General features: G+C 34.7%; 2 protein-coding genes across 2 annotated transcripts; both read left to right on the top strand.

Moving 5' to 3' along the window:
* Positions 1–3232: 3232 nt before the first annotated feature.
* On the top strand, positions 3233–7213 carry LOC144556547 (protein CHUP1, chloroplastic-like). Its single transcript, XM_078304932.1, has 7 exons — positions 3233–3948; positions 4500–4913; positions 5175–5306; positions 5483–5664; positions 5918–6029; positions 6376–6519; positions 6938–7213. The coding sequence occupies exons 1-7, from the start codon at positions 3472–3474 to the stop codon at positions 7058–7060; spliced, it is 1584 nt and encodes a 527-aa protein (XP_078161058.1). The 5' UTR covers positions 3233–3471; the 3' UTR covers positions 7061–7213.
* A 3742-nt stretch (positions 7214–10955) lies between these two features.
* Positions 10956–16931, top strand: LOC144556540 (Sec23/Sec24 protein transport family protein). Its single transcript, XM_078304919.1, has 6 exons — positions 10956–11130; positions 11533–11982; positions 12446–14263; positions 15437–15553; positions 15933–16004; positions 16467–16931. Exons 2-6 carry the CDS (start codon positions 11560–11562, stop codon positions 16602–16604), a joined length of 2568 nt encoding a protein of 855 aa, XP_078161045.1. The 5' UTR covers positions 10956–11130; positions 11533–11559; the 3' UTR covers positions 16605–16931.
* Positions 16932–17444: the final 513 nt, after the last annotated feature.

Raw genomic sequence — 17444 nt, 5'->3', positions numbered from 1 at the left:
ATTAGAAGGTTAATAAATTAATTTTAGCGCATTTATTTTTGAACAGCCAAATTGGTAGGCTGTTAGTCTATGAGACTGATAATATAATTATCAATATTATGGATTCACTTGTGCTATAGATTTATATTTTAATTTTTAAAAGTTTTAATAATTTATTTAGACTTTTTAATATGATCTCCGTATAAAAATATATTTAAAGTTCAAATTTTATACTTTTTAAACACTTTTTATTATTTTTTTATATAGATAGAAAATCACTACAAACTTTGGATGACAGAATTTTTAGATAATGTGCTTTTTACTTATTTAAAAAATAATAAAAATATTTAAAAAAAGTAAAATTTGATCTGTAAGTACATTTTCACATGAGAAAAAGGAGAGATAACATAGTCGGCTAGAAGAAAAGTCCTAAAATTGTTAGTTCTCTAAATGTCGATAGTTTGATTTTCCCTCACGAATTTGCAGCTTCTATAAAAAATTTCCAAAAAAAAAATATTTTCACATAGAACAGTGTTTCAAATCAACTATTTGAACTTCAAAAATAAAAATATAAAACTTTAACACTGACCACTCTGTAATAAACATATCACCAAGGCCTCATCTCCTAGTTTAGTTATATATATTATAAATTTTTAACTTCTTATTTTGGTATATATATAGTCATGAAAATTGAAGAGAGAAGTCATCTTTCACTTTAACTGACATTAAGCCCTGCTCTGATCATAACACTTTATTCAATTCATAACCTTTTTTTCAAACATTATATTTTAAATAAAACAAATGGTCGGCATAAAGACATCAATAAAGCTACATGAACCTTTCGCTGTTTTACATATGATATGATCTGACATGCTAACAAACGTGTGAAAAATAGTGCCCCCTGCACAATTTCTTACGGAACAGAAAAAAAAAAAAGAAAAAAAAAGAAAGAAAAGACGCTGCAATGCTTTCTTTAATTCCTTGAATAAAGTTTTGAAAAGAGTACCAAGACATGACTCGTCTTATGTATCCCCCCATCTTATAGAAAATTAAAAGCATATTTTTATCTTATTATAAAGAATAACATGTCCCGAAATTTTTATTAATATCACTGTTAAGAAAAAAATCACAAATTATGAAAAATTCGAAAAATATCAGGAACTCTAATTCAATCTACGGCTTTATTTTTGAGGGGCGCAGATTGAATTGTAGGCTCTCAAAAACCAAAAAATGGTATGTAATATACTGATATTTAGGTTTTTGCGGGCTTTCAATTCAATCTGCAACCCCCACAATGGAGCTGTAGATTGAATTGGAGGCTCTGATATTTTTCAAATTCTCCAATTTCAATGATGTTTTGATTTATTGTTTTTTTTTAAATGGTATTGGTAAAAATTTCGGCTAGTGTTGTCATAGCTAACACATGTTTCATATGATAAATCTCAAAATAAATTATAAATTATCTAGATATTTACATCTATTGCTCCGAATCAATGCGTTGGGACATTATTTGTGGGAGTCCATTCATTTAAAATTCAGACATAATTTTTTTTTTAAATGAGGATATTAATTTTGAAATCCTTATAAAAACAGGATAGCAGAAAAAAAAATATTAAGTTGGTTAGGATTTTTAATATAACATTTTGTATGCAATCATGCTTCTGTCATTGCAGTTCTTGAGAAAGGAAGATAACTAAATCTAACAACAACAACAGCAACAACTATCAGAATTTTGGTACAAATATATTTCAATCCCATTCAATGCAAAAGCATCAAATAAAGTAGTTAAGCAAACCTTATCTATGCATGCCACATACCCAATAAATAAGATAAAACAAAATAAAATATAATGCAAGGAAGGAAAAGCATCAGCATTGTATCACACATGGAATCATTTGTCTTTGATTGCAATTCATTCTTCTATCATTTTCCACTAATGCTTTGCTCTCACTCTCTCTACTCTCTCTCTAGTCGGCTATAGCCTTTGTATTTGTCTTGTTCTAGATTCCTCACATATTACACAACATGGCAACACCTACAAAATAATATATATATATATTTTTTTAGATTATGGTAGGTCAGTGTCTATTTAGTGCAGTTCAACCTTTGATTGCCTTCAAAATAACACAACCATAGAAATAACACATTTCTCCGTTTCTCTGATATTTTGTGGGATTGTGTATATATCAAGTTTTTTATTTCACTGGGTAAGAATACAGTAGGCAAACAATTTCTGCTTCTTAAGAAAAAGAAAACAATAAATAAATAAAAACTGGATTGTTCTAATGTGCATCATTTAATAATTTTGGAATAATTGTCGACAATTATTTGAAAGAAAATATCGTTAGACATGCTGAAGTTGGCTAATATCAAAACGTTTGTTCGAGAGATGTGGTGCAACCAATTGGTTTTCCGATTTTCAAAGCTCAAATGGTCGATCCAAACCATTAGATGTGGTATCTATATTAAAATGTACTTGGAAATCAAATTTTATATTTTTTGGAACTTTTTTACTATATATTTATTGAGCCAATTTTAAAATCGTTGATTTTAATAAACAGTGAAAAATTTCTAAATCATTGAAAACAGCGATGTTAAAACTAGCTTAATAAATAGTAAATAAATTTCAAAAAAAAAATATAAATTTTAGTCTACAAGAAAATTTTATTATAGATTGAATATTGAACGGTTTGAATCGTTTGTTCAGACTTTAAAAATGTAAAAATTGAAGTATTTATTTCACAGCTTAGAAACAAATGTTTTGATATTAACTACATCTAGACATGTCTGCTATCATTTAAATTATTATATACGATGTATGTCAAATTTGATCTAGTTTAAATTTGTTTGATAGCTGTTAAAGAACCATTAATAATAAACAATTTTGATTGGTGCCAAATTGCTCTCAAGTTAGATTAAATTCGACATGTGTATTATTTAAATGATAAAAAAAATACATTTATAAGCTCTCTTTTTTTTAATTTCAGTTATACTATCAAGATACCAACAAGTGCACTATAAAAATATAATTAATTACATGTATATTAAGAATATAAAATAAACATACTTCGTAATCTCAAACTTCCAATGAAATAGATATTTCATTTGCAATTTCTGAAGAATAAAATAATGCATTGCTTAATGCTTGCTCTTGCATTATGTGTATTATTATATTGGCAGAGGAACATAAGCATAAAATAATTGTTATATAACTTAATTAAGCCATTCTGTGCTGTGCTGTGCCTTCCCTCAGTCAACTGTTGAGCTACTGTCCTTTTAAGAGCTAAACAATTTAGAGAGAGAGAATGAGCGCACATGAACCCCATTCCAAACTCAACCCCTTGAGGTCTTGAGAGCATTTACATTCTTGATTCTTCTCTCTCTCTCTCTCTTCTCTCTATCTCTCTCTGCCCATGAGCAAAAAGAAAACTAGTAACAGGAAGACCCAAACAAAGCAAATCTGAGAGAAGTAACCAAAGGCAGAGCCAAATCATGAAACAAGAGGTGTATACAAATGGCCAAAAAACCTCCTCTACACCTGTACCAGCCACCAGGTACCGACCAACACCTAAAACTAAAGAGAACCCTACAACAGGTTCACCAAATCGTGTAAGACCCAAAAGTGTAACACCAATCACAGCAACCAGTAATACTACTAGAAGGTCCATCAATTTCAATAGGGTTAGACCTGTACCGGTGGTACCGGTACCGGTATCGACAGAAGAAGACAAGTGCAAGGAGTTGCAAAAGAGACTTGATTTGAGTGAGAATACAGTGAAAGAGTTGCAAAGGAGAGTTGAAGCAAGTGATAATTCAGTCAAGGAGTTGCAAGGGGAGGTGTCAGAGTTGAGGGCCCACTGCCAAAGACTGAATGGGGTTAATTCTGAGCTGGAGGCTCACAAGAAGAGGCTTGAAGGAGAATTGACAGCAGCTAAAGAAAAAATCAGGCAACTTGAGATAAATGCACAGGTTGTTAATTTTTTTTTTTTTGGTCAAATTTCTAGCAAACATGTTAATGATTTGGAAAAAAATTACATCTTGGTTTGTACATGATTGCAATAAGAAGCATATTTTTATATTACATTATCAATTTTTTTTTTTTAAAGAAAATATCCTACCAAGTTTTCTTTTAAGTATATGATTCCATTTTCTGGATTTTTCTACCAACCCTTTTGTTTTATTCAGTCTAAATTATAATACCTACATTTTGTAGTCTAATTGGCAAAATTCATTTTTGGGTCCTGGACATCCATTGTTATTGAAGCACAATTATAATATTTCACGTGACAATCCATAGTTGTCTCTTGTTGTTTTCCCCCCCACAATTATAATACTCCTCATGCAAAATTATGAATATATAGATTTGTGATGCTTTCTCTGTTTTTGTTGTTTAATTTTACTATATCTTGTATTTAACAAAACTGATGAAGAAGCAACATTTATGAAAGTTCTTATATATATAACATCTCACTTTTATTTCTTTTACTTGATTTATTAAAATTTATCTCACAAAATGGCAGAAACGAGGATTGCAGGATCTACAAAAGGCAACCGAGAGAAAACTTCAAATATCAAACAAAATTGAAGAAGCAACCAAACAAACTGCCATCATGATAGATCTAAGGTCAAATAATACACAAACTCAAACAAAAATTACAACTACTAAAAGGCCCTTCCCACCACCACCTCCACCACCTCCTGTTACTGGCCGCCCACCACCGCCTCCACCTCCGCCACATCAGCATGCAAATTTAAAGTCCAATGGAAATGCGGTACATAAGGCAAGTGCGCTAGTGGAGCTGTACAATTCCATGACAAAACAAAATGGAAAGAAGGACCAAATCATAAATGGAAATTGTTCGAGCCCTATTGGGAGAAATCAGCAAAACAATATTCTCGGAGAGCTTCAGAATAGATCGGCTCATTTGATTGCAGTATGTATTATCATCCTTTATTGAATTGTTCATTAGGTTAAATTCTTTTATAATCTTTTCACAGCTGTAGATTAGTGAAAATGATAAGAAGTTTGACCAAAAGAAAAGACATGTTACTGGTACTGACCAGTGCTTTGTACTCACCTTATGTTTGTGGGCATTTCCATCAGTAAACAGGAATTATTTACTTTTGGGAATGCTAAATGGACACTGTCAAATGACCTTTTTGTTTTAATGCTGGAATAATTCAATGGTCGATAGATAAAGTCAGATGTGGAGACAAAAGGAGACTTTATCAGGGACCTAATTGAAAAGGTTCAATTGGCGGCTTACACAAAGATGGAAGATGTACTCAAATTTGTTGATTGGATTGACAGAGAGCTCTCTACCTTGGTAATTCTATCATTTCACTCCATCTGTTTGTAATATAAATTTACCTTTTGCACCTTTTCACCTTAGGTTGTTTAATATATTTTTCTTTTTTGAAAAACCATCTTTAATTTTATCCTTATACAATTTATCAGAACCTCCCCCCCCCCTAATGTTACATATATTATCTAACTTTGCAGTCTGATGAGAGAGCTGTGCTGAAGCACTTCAACTGGCCTGAGAGAAAAGCCGATTCAATGCGTGAAGCTGCTATTGAGTTCAGATATTTTAAAAGCCTAGAATCTGAGATTGATTACTTCAAGGATGATACCAGCGTGCCATGTGATGTATCTCTTCGAAAGATTTCGTCTTTGTTAGACAAGTATAGTTCATTTTTTATTTGACATCTTTATCTGACCCCGATAGTATGCCAATTATAGGTTGTATTGGGGCAACAGATACTGGTAACAGTACACCGCTATTTTGTATAATCCGGATATGCAATTATGAAATAACACAAAAGACCAAATAACAGCTTGATAAAGAATTAAATTCACAAAATTTTCAATTTCTTAGTAAACTAGAGACTTTTTTTTCCCAATTAATATAGTGCTCTTATCTGTTTACTTTTCCAGGTTGGAGAAAGGAATGGAGCGGTTGATCAGGCTAAGGAGCTTGAATATGGTCTCTTACAAGGATTGCAAAATACCGACTGATTGGTTGCAAGAATCAGGGATGGTCAGCAAGGTCTGCTGCCATTTTCTTAAATTCAACAAAATATATATGAATCCAGTGCTATATTTTGGTTCAGTTACTTTTGTAAATTAAATTTTCTTCTCTCTTAGAAACACTAAGTAAAGGAAACAATTTGTAGTTTAAAATATCAAAGGAGAGTATAAATCTCACACAGGCAACCAATTACGAAAGAGGTGTCTTTCTTCTTCAAAAAAAAAGGAATAATAAAATAAATAACCAACAAACTATAAACGAAAAAAATGTGTTCCTGATTAATACTGTATCCGCACTGGTTGCTGGAGTCAATGACGGATGGTTATATGTTACTTAAATTTGGTTGCGGGTTACAACACTGTAGATAAAGCTAGCATCAGTGAAGCTGGCAAAGGTGTATATGAAGAGAGTGGCACGGGAGCTTGACTCTGCAAGAAACTCAGAGAGAGAGACAGTACAAGAGTCGCTTCTCTTTCAAGGTGTACGTTTTGCATACCGGGTTCACCAGGTATGGGATTGTTTGAACATTGCAAGTTAACTTATTAGCATTAGTATTACAAATGTGATGGTATTATTATTATATGAGGTAGACTACCATTCTTTGGGAAGTAAAGCCCATGTTTTACTACTGCTCATATTTTGCGATTTAAAAAAACAAACTGTCAATCAGAACTGTTCAACATAATGTCCATATAAAAATATGCTTGGAGACCAAAATTTACATTTTTTTTTGGAAACTTCTTGCTAACTTTAGAATTTTTGGAAATCACTGTATTTTATGGCCCATAATTTTCTGAAAAAGGTGATTTTAAAAAATTCTAAAAAAATGGTAAAAATGAAAAATTTGATCCCCACCTCTTATTATATTATTAGTTTATAACAGAGCTGCTTGTGATTATCTGTGACTCAACTTGCATGCAATGCAGTTTGCGGGAGGTCTAGACTCAGAGACAATGGGTGCATTTGAGGAGCTAAGAGAGCGAATCCGGGCACAAGAACATGGATCCGGATCGAAGGAGTTGCTACCTGGGGTGATGCTGTCTAGATAAATATTAGATTCACAAAATATAGCCAAAACTTCAGTTAATATAATATGGACTCCTTGATTAGAGTTTTGTATATATAAGAAAGTTGAACTTACATTTTGTATGAGCTTATAATTGATTTTAACCGGGTCTAAATAAAAAGTTCAAACTAAATAATTACTACTGTTATTTTTTGTAAGGAGTGAGACTGTGGTACTATGCATAGCACAGATTGGTTCGTACTATGAATCAATATTTTCATTTTCAAATTTTAAATAGTCGATCCGAACTGTTCATTATAATCTCCATATAAAAATGTACTTGTAGATTAAATTTTACATTTTTTTAGGAAAATTTACTATTTTTTAGGTAGGTAGAAAATTATTTACTAAAGGTTCTAGACTATTAAAAAATGGTGATTTTTCTATCTAACTAGAAAAATGATAAAAAAAGAATCTAAAAAAGTTAAACCTTTATTTTTCAAGTATATTTTTATATAAAAATCATTTTTTTAAGTAAAAAGACAAAAAGGCCTACGCCCAATTTCATTTAACAAAACTATATATTACAAACATTTTTGTTGAGGCTAACACAAAATCCTGCTATACTATATGGTCAACCGCAGATCTACCTGTACAAAAAGGAACTCCATCTGCATCTCCTAATCAACTACTATCTATACTGCCTACTTAAGATAATCACTGTGATCTATTCTCCTAGCCACTTTCCTCCCCTGCTGCTTGCCGAAAAATCAGCACTTGAGACTCAGCTCCAGAAGGGGGTATGTGGAGGGAGAAAAAGAGAAGACAGAAACACTATGTGGAATGGAAATTTTGTCAGACCGCACCTAACTGCCTGGTTCACTTGCTCCAGAAAAAGCAAAATGAAGAGGGAAACAGAGGGGAAAGAGACTGCAGAGGGAAACCTTCTATAGAGTTTTGACGTAATCCTTCACTCTCAAATCGGAGTGGAGAGGAGGTGAAATGGTTGTGTTCTCGTCCATTCCCTTTTCACAACCTGAATATCTTTTGTTTCCAAACACGCAACGAAATCACATCCAACACTTCAGGTATCCATGATCCATTCATGTGTTGCCTCCCTAGTCTTTCTGAAATTTTTAAATATACCATACCCCCCCCACCCCCCCTCCAAAAAAAAAAATCAAATAACCATGATTTCTGAGAAATTTTAAATTTGACACGGCCGCATCTAGGCGTAGAGGTCCCTTTTCTGGAGGGCGCATCCCCTAAATGCGGCCCAACTTTTTTTTTCTTTTTATTTTTCCTTTTCCTTCTCTCTCTCAGCCGGTCAACCTTTTTTAAAAAAAAAATGAACTGCGGTATGAATTGGTCAAAAATTTTGGCGGTTTCAATTTAACTACAGCTGAAGAAAAAGAAAAAAAAAGTTGGGCCGCATGAATTGGTCAAAAATTTCGGCGGTTTCAATTTAATTGCAGCCGAAGAAAAAAAAAAAGTTGGGCTGCATCCCCTAAATGCAGCCGTGTCAAAATTCGAATTTTTCAGAAAACATGGTTATTTGGTTTTTTTTTTTTGGGGTATGGTATATTTAAAAATTTCAGTTAGTCTTCTCCTTGGTTTTATATGTCCAGTACACAACAAGAGATATAGTTAGAATGAATATGTTTCTAGCAGATTTAACAGCACTAGATTGAAAACAAATTTCATTATGATATTTTCAGATGGTCCAACAAACTTCACTAAACACCAATTTAAAGCTTGATTTCTATGTTTTGGTAATTGTAAAGCAAATTGTACAATGTCCTCTAAAAAATGCTAATTGTAAAGCAAATTGTACACCAAATTGTACAATATAAGAACATATGATCAACATATTCATCTAAGGTGCAAAAAGAGCATTTGGAAGTTGGAACTGCCTCGCCATCCCATCTTTTATCAGATTGCCTCTCGTAAGAATTAACTTTTTAAATATCAATTGCATGAAAATTTGAGAATCAATTTTTGGTATATGCTCTCCGTTTAGGAGGGTACAGCGGAATCTGAAAGGAATAATTATTTGTAGATATTAAATAGTTGAATGACTTGAGCTCTCAAAGAACCACATTTTTTTTTTTTTTTTTTTGAAAAACATGCTGCAAACTCACCATATCATATCATAGCATTTTTTTGAGTAACTTATATATTGATTGTACTGAAAAGATTCAGAATGTTCCCATCTCCAAGAAATTTTATTTCAGAGGTGAGTGAACGAGACGTTGCTCAGCCCACTCTGAGGCAAGTATTCCCACAAATGTCCTTCTCAATTGCATGTTTTGTCACTATGTGTCTATATTAAAAGAGGAGGATTCTAATATTTCATACATTTTATATCTCATTGTGTCTCATGTTTTATCTCATGTTTTATATTTTTGTTTTTAAAGTTCTAACTATCGATTCAAACTGCTCAATATAATATTTATACTAAAATATATTTGATGATGAAATTTTATAATTTTTGAAAAACTTTTACTATTTTTTAAGATAGGTAGTGATTTTGTATCTATCTTAAAAACTAATAAATAATATCTAAAAATTATAAAATTTGGTCTCCAAATATATTTTAGTATGTATATCATGTTGAGCAGTTCAGATAGATAATTTAAACTTTAAAAATAAATATATAAAACATAAAATATGATGAGATATAAAAAAATATATATATATATTTGAACCCTCATGTTAAAATCGCGCTGAACGATTCAAATCGACTAATATAGACTTTGAAAATCGGATTCTAATAAGTTGAACAAGACAAAACACCTACAGAAGTTAAATTAAAAAAACAAGTCCCTCAAAGCCCATAAAAACCCAAAGTACATTTTGACCCGCAACCCATAAAACCATCTCAAGTCAAGGCCCAATAAGCATAGAGAAAGCCTCAACGGCTCAACCTTACAACTGAAAAGAAAAGAAAAAACAATCGAGTTCTCACTTTTTGGTGATTTTCAGTGTTATTTGATCCTACTACAAAAAAAAATTGTCAAAACACAAGATAAGCCGATTAAATAATTGGATTTATAAAATTATATCAGCTCTTATTTCGTGCATCGACTATGAGAGTCATTTAATTTTTATCTGATAGTTTGAATTGAATGGTAATAGTTGGTATGAACTCCATACTAACAAAGAATACACATTTTGAATTAGGGGTGTTCATTGGATCCGGCTTAATTAATTTTAAACCGAACCGAGAGAGTTTGGTTTAAACGGTTAAATGGATTGGTTTGGTTTCTTTTCTAAAATTGATTTAATAATTCAGATCGATTCAATTTATAAATTTTAAAGTCAGTTAGACCGAACCAATTGAAATTTTTAAATTTGCTTCCGTCCGAGCCAAACATCTTAAAAAAAAGAATTATGACATAATATATACTGTTTGGTTCGGTTAAAAAACAGCTAGATCGAAGCAATCAAATTTTTAAAATCTATCTTAAAAAATGCAAAAGATATTGGATATAATTTTAATATTTAAATATTAAATGTAATTTTGCCTTAAAATTCACTCCAGAATCCAGGTCTACAAGTGGTTTTAGAAGTAAGAAGGAAGCAGGAGATTCAGTTCCATTTTATTTTAGTTTTAATCCAATCAAACCGATAAACAAGACGGATATGGGTTCTGCTCGGCTCCAAATTGAGTCCTGAATGGGGTCAGTTCACTAAAGTAACCCAAATTTGGATCTTATATCAAGACCGTCCGATCAGAATCCGGACTAATCCAAATCCGTGGTGGAATATACGGTCTCCTTTAATATTTGTTCCAAGCAGATCGGACGGTGAAGATCTAAACTCAGTATTTGCATTACTTTAGGGAATCCGAATTCGGGGGTTCTTCCTTTTGTTACATTTTTTTTTTCATGAGAGTTCCATTAAAAGAGGCGCAACCAATCAGAGCTTCCCTTCTTTGTATTATGACGCCGTAATTAAATATTACCGTAATCAGAGCTTCTCCTCTCTTCTCTTCTCTCGCGAAAATGAGTCCATATCGATTGAATCGGAGACGAGCCGTCGAAATCTAGAGATAGAGAGGTAGAGAGAGAGAGAGAGAGTGCGCGCTTAGAGGTTTCGATTTTTTATCAGGTATATTCTTGTTCTTAAATTTCGTACCTTTTTACAGTTTCAAATTCCCTGGTGAATTTATACCAGGAAATGATCCCAACTTAGATCCGCTAATTCTCATTGTTTGAAATTAGTTTACCTTGTTTTTCTCTTGGTTAATCAAAGATCTCGCCCCCTCTATTGCTATGGATCCAGTTTGAAGCGCACTTCTCCTTCGTTTGTATTTTACCAAACTAATGATTTCTCACACATGCGCAGTGCTTATAAGATGAATACACTAATCTTAGTTCCTGTGCAGCTTAATTTCTATAATAAGACTTGCAACATTTTTGTTGTTTCTGTTTTTGCGAATTGATCTTCATGACCATTGTGCTATTTTCATAAAATAAGAGGTCTTTAATTGACTATTGCTTTTATAAACAGAGAAAGACTCAAGTTTTGTAAGAAAACATGGAGAAAACCCCAACATCCATTCCCTTAACAAATGTGATCTCTTCACCTTCACCGGGCCCTCCACGTGGACCCCTGGCCCCGCCTCTATATCCCTCACCGGGACCACCACCGACCACCTTTACTCCTCAAGCTCATAGACCTCCAAATCAAACCCCTTCCTCTGCTGGCAGCCTGGGCTCACAATTCAGCACCCCACCAGGCCCACCAGTGTTCTCCTCTCCTCTACGGCCTTCAATGCCATTTCATGCCACCCCCTCACCTCCCCATCAAGCACCCATCTTCACCCCTGGGTCAAGTTCTCTACCTACCTCATCCCCAGCCCGTTTTATCAATGGGTCCACAGAGCTTCCCTTGCGCTATCCTGCTGGTTCTGACGACTCTGGGCCTGAGTCTCCATATGTTCTCTTCTCAGCTCAAAAGGTATTGTCTCTTCATTAACTTAAAGTGGAACTTATAATTTTGAATTTCCCTTGTATAACCTTGTAGCAATGCATCTTTGGCAGAACTGGCATGTCTTGGTACATGCCACTGCCATACCTAGCTATTATCTATAGTCTGCAATTCTTATTATAACAGCTCAGATGCTAAGTGACTAAACAAAAGTACTCACACCCAGCAATGTCCAAGTTGGTACTTAACTGATAATCCGGCATACTGTTTGTACTGGATACTTATCCTGCATGCAGTGACTATGAATTACCATTGTAAAAGGGTTTCAATATCTTCCTTGAAAAACTGTGTTTTATTCTTTAAAATTTATAAACCTGTGTTGTATGTTGGTACCATGTCATTTACATGTGGCTTGATATAACATAAAGCTATAGATTGGGACTTATTTTTTTCTCACTTCCACTGTAGTCACTTGGAACTTTGTTACATATAGGTGCTAAAACGAAAGAAAGTAGCAAATGTACCGAGCCTTGGGTTTGGTGCAATTGTCTCCCCAGGTTTGGAGATTGCTTCTGGACTAGAGGTTGTCGAACGGGATCCATACCGCTGTCAGAACTGCGGTGCCTACTCAAACCTCTATTGCCAGGTGCTTATAGGGTCAGGTCAGTGGCAATGTGCGATCTGCAAGAATTTAAACTCCAGCGAAGGAAGTTACATATGCAACACGAGAGAAGAGCTGCTGAGTTGGCCCGAGCTATCCCTATCAGCAGTTGACTATGTGTCTGGTAACCGAAGACCCGGATTTGTTCCGGTTCCTGAAGCCCGATCTACCAGCCCGATATTTCTCTTGATAGATGAGTGCCTAGATGAGGTACATCTGACGCACTTACAAGGTTCTCTACATGCATTTGTGGATTCACTACCTCCTACCACTCGAGTTGGTATCATAACTTATGGTCGTACCATCTCAGTATATGATTTCTCTGAGGGGTCAGTTGTCTCTGCTGATACAGTACCAGGCGACAACTCTCCCAGCCAAGATTTATTCAAACCCTTGATTTATGGTACAGGCCTCTACATCTCCCCCATGCATGCATCCCTCCCAGTGGCACACAGTATATTCTCATCTCTTCGACCATATAAATTAAATGAACCAGAGGTCTCGTGGGACCGGTGTCTTGGTGCTGCTGTGGAGGTGGCGCTAGGGTTGGTACGAGGACCAACAGCTGAGATATCACGAGGGATCATCAGACGGTCAGGTGGCAACTGTAGGATATTGGTATGTGCTGGCGGGCCCTGTACGTATGGACCAGGATCTGTGCCTTCTTCGATTAACCACCCCAACTATGCATACCTAGAGAAGAATTCAATAAAGTATATGGAAAAATTGGGGCATGAGGCACGCCGTTATGGGGCTGTGGTTGATTTACTCTGTGCAGGTAACTGCCCGGTACGTGTACCAGTTCTTCAACCGCTTGCCAAATCCTCAGGAGGGGTCTTGATCTTGCATGACGATTTTGGGGAGGCTTTTGGGGTCAATTTGCAAAGAGCCTCAGCACGTTCTTCTGGGTCAAACGGGTTATTTGAGATTCGATGCTCGGATGATATACTTGTTACCCAAGTTATAGGGCCTGGTGAAGAAGCAGCACCTGATTCACATGAGACCTTTAAAAAGGATACTTCCTTCTATATACAAATGAACAGTGTGGAGGAGACTCAAAGCTTTGCCATTTCAATGGAGACGAAGGGGGATATAAAGAATGACTTTGTTTGTTTTCAATTCTCTATTCGGTACTCTACCCCATACCTGTCAGATGTTACCAGGGTAATAACAGTACGGCTCCCAACTGTTGATAGTGTCTCAGCCTATCTGTCAAGTGTGAATGATGATGTTGCTGCGGTTCTAATTGCGAAACGAACAGTACTCCATGCTAGTACATCGGCAGAGGCAGCAAACATGCGGTACCAGATCGATGAGCGGGTCAAGGACATAGCCTATAAATTTGGGTCTCAGATGCCGAAATCGAATATGTACCGGTTCCCTAAGGAACTTCAATTTTTGCCAGAGCTGCTATTTCATTTGAGACGGGGCCCACTTCTTGGTGGCATAATTGGGCATGAAGATGAGAGGTCAGTTTTGAGGAATCTTTTCTTGAATGCTTCGCTTGATCTGTCTCTTCGCATGGTGGGGCCCAGGTGTCTGATGCACAAAGAGGGAGGTACGTTTGAAGAGTTACCTGCTTATGACCTCGCTATGCAGAGTAATGCTGCCGTTGTTCTTGATCATGGTACCGATATCTTCATATGGCTGGTACACACTTGCTATTATCGCTTTTATACTTTACTTAAGTTTAATAGGCTCCTTTTTGCAACTAACTACAAAAGTAGTACTGAAATTGCAAATAATAATCAAGATTTCTCATACTTACACAACACCCAACAAGCTTCGAGGCATTTACAATTAGCAGGCAACTGTTTAGCTTAGCATGATGATATAGTTGTATTCCTTTAATATTGACAATGTCTGTCTCTGACTGTAATAAACATTATTTTTCACACTTCGCAACCTAACATTAAGAAAAAGGATGTATAAGTTGCCTTTCAAATTTACAGAATCTGTACTCGGTATATTTTGTTTTGTGATGATAACAAAATTAGATTAATTACTCATCTTAGTTTATATGGTTGATGTTGAGAACTGTTAAATGTTATGAGATAAAATATTGGGCACTAAGCAGCGCCAAATTTACGGGCTATTCTTATTTTGTTGCTACCATTCTGTAGTTGTAGGTTTACACTTAAAGAGCTTTTAAGTTTGGGCTGGCATCAGCTAGGACCCATCTTGTCACCCAACTTCACAGCCACTAAACTTTGATTTGTCTGAATGGGTTAAAATTTTAAGATATGAAATATGACTTTTGTTCTCGATATAGTGAAGAGATTTTAGAAGGGGGAGATTAATGCTGTTACCATTCTTACCCCTAATTGGGTGCAGGAGTTAACCGATAGTTACTTAAATGATGATTTTGTCTGTCCTCAGCATAGATTGGTTAGACATTTCACATAAGCATATAATCCCATGAATTTTTATTATAGCATGGAATCGAGTTGTAAATTTAAAAAAAAATCTGAAAGCTAACTAAAACATGATTTCATGCAAATTATAACCAAAAAGGTATATTGCATACCTTGTTTTGGATGACTGGATCTGTTGTTTGTCAAATCAATCCATATTTTGTGTAATTTTGACTTCTAAAATTATATTGTTGACATAATTTGGATGAATGAAAGTTGAGTTGTCTGTGGGTGCAAATCCAAGTCATATGACCTAAGCATGGGTATGTACAGTTGCTGAACCTGATAAAATAAACCTTCAATTTTTGGGTAATTGGAGATGTTACCATTTGACCGCATCTCCTCTGTTTGTTGTGGTTCTTTGGGGATTTATTCTGTTTGACCTATCATTATGTTTATTTTGTTGAAGGGTGCTGAGCTGGCAGGGCAACAGGGTAAAAGCGCAGCAGTATTGGCAGCATGTAGAACACTAGCCGAGGAACTTAGTGAGACCCGTTTCCCCGCACCACGCATCCTTTCATTTAAGGTACCCCCCCCCCCCCCCCCCCCCCCCCCCAAGTTTACAGTTTAGTTTAATTAGTAATTTGAGGTATGGTAAAATCAGGCAAGAGTTATTAAAAAAGAACTGAAGTCAAGAGTAACCTCCCCCCACAGTTTACAGTTAGTTTAGTTAGTAATTTGGGGTATGGTAAAATCAGCCAAGAGTTGTTAAAAAAGAACTGAAGTCAAGACTCAAGAGTAACCTCTGTTTAAGTAAAAGATCCAACATGGGATTCCAGTCAAGTCCAAAAGGGGCATATGATCAAAGAATTTATGTTTTATAAACATTACGTAATTTGTAGCTCAACAGAGGATGACAACACTTGAATGTTCACATAATTGTTTTTCATTTTCTTTGGGAATAGGAGGGAAGCTCTCAGGCCAGATACTTTGTATCACGCCTTATCCCAGCGCACAAGGATCCTACTTATGAGCAGGTAATAAAAAGAAAAAAGAAAACTGTATGTTAGAACTCATTTCTCATTGAAAGCTTTTTGAAAGAGGTTTGGAGTTAAATCATTTTTGCTTTCGAAATCTTGATGTCTTCTTAAGCCCCTAAAAACTGATTTTATATATTTGCACTACAAATGATTAATTTCAACTACACCCTCTGAAGCATGGTAAAGATCAGCAGCGTTCATCCTTTCCCAATTTCCTAAAAAGGAAAAAAAATTTATGCATCTTTTTTTTTTCAGCAGATGCACCAACACACCTCTTGTAATTCTGAGTTCCAATTTGGAGTCTGTACTACATATCTTATTCTTTTACTTAATTTAATAATACAGGGTTTGAACTGCAGTCCACTCAAAGATGACTATTAGAGCATTCCCTTTGTTTTTTTATAAATAGTATTCTTTTCATAATTTTTCATGATTTTCATAAATGAAACAATTTGGTAGGAGGCGAGGTTTCCTCAGCTGAAGACTCTTACTCAAGATCAGAGGTCTCGGCTTAAAAGTAGTTTCTTGCCCTTTGACGACTATAGCTTTTGTGAGTGGATGCGCAGCCTCAAGTTGGTTCCACCGGAGCCTAGCTAAGCAAAGAGCGCGCCCATGCATACACCAACCCGATTTTGATTTTTTGAGAGAAATAAGAGATGAATAACACCAAAATCTGATCTCCCCATGTTTCAGAGCTTTAATTTTATTTTTTTTTGTCATGGGGAGAAATGTTGTGCAAGATGGCAGTGGAATGGAGTAAAGAGATTAAACAAAAAAGTGAGAAAAAAAATATTAGGTATTTCAGCATTATAATTTTGGTTTGTAATCTAATTTTTTACTGTTGAATTCAATTATTTTTTTTTCCTTTTTTTTTTTAGTTTTCTGATATTCAATTGATAATGAAGAAAAGAGGTTTTGCAACAACGTGAGGGTTAACATTATTATCCGCAGTATGTTTTGTTAGTTCAATTCAATCTATGCTTGTATTGAAAATTCCTATAAGAGTTTTTTTATTTAAGCTTATAAATGCTTCCTTGATCTCTTTTTAACAAATTTTGTTGATATCCAAAAATTTTAGACATTTTATAAACATAATTTACTTTCTGGGAGTGAATTACGTTTTATTTTATTTTCTCTTTAATTTTTTGTGCTTATAGTTTTAGCCTTTTAGGTACGTCAAGAAAAGTTTTTAAGAGAGAGAGAGAAGGGTTCACGGGAAAACTGATAGGGGAAAAGGGAGAAAACAAAAAAAAAAGAGAGAGAAACTTGAGCCGCCTTCCACATTCAATCTTTTTTCTCCTTGCTCCACTTTTTTTTTAGTTCCACTTTTTTGTAGTTCGTCTCTCCTATCTTTTCGCCTCCACTTTACCACCTCCACTAGTAACCGAAATTTTTATTAATAAGAAATATATTAAATAAATATCGAGATTAGAGAAT

Source organism: Carex rostrata, chromosome 1 (assembly GCF_964058835.1).
Source record: "Carex rostrata chromosome 1, lpCarRost1.2, whole genome shotgun sequence".
NCBI lineage: Eukaryota > Viridiplantae > Streptophyta > Magnoliopsida > Poales > Cyperaceae > Carex > Carex rostrata.
The sequence above is the reverse complement of the archived record's forward strand: the minus strand, read 5'-3'. Positions and strand labels throughout refer to the sequence as shown.

Bases quoted from the DNA above. Each gene is read 5' to 3' on its own strand.
- LOC144556547 (XM_078304932.1), top strand. From the start codon at position 3,472: ATGAAACAAGAGGTGTATACAAATGGCCAAAAAACCTCCTCTACACCT. The intron at 5,307-5,482 runs GTAATTCTATCA...CTAACTTTGCAG, and splicing joins ACAGAGAGCTCTCTACCTTG to TCTGATGAGAGAGCTGTGCT. The intron at 6,520-6,937 runs GTATGGGATTGT...CATGCAATGCAG, and splicing joins TTGCATACCGGGTTCACCAG to TTTGCGGGAGGTCTAGACTC.
- LOC144556540 (XM_078304919.1), top strand. From the start codon at position 11,560: ATGGAGAAAACCCCAACATCCATTCCCTTAACAAATGTGATCTCTTCA. The intron at 14,264-15,436 runs GTACACACTTGC...ATTTTGTTGAAG, and splicing joins CCGATATCTTCATATGGCTG to GGTGCTGAGCTGGCAGGGCA. The intron at 15,554-15,932 runs GTACCCCCCCCC...CTTTGGGAATAG, and splicing joins CACGCATCCTTTCATTTAAG to GAGGGAAGCTCTCAGGCCAG.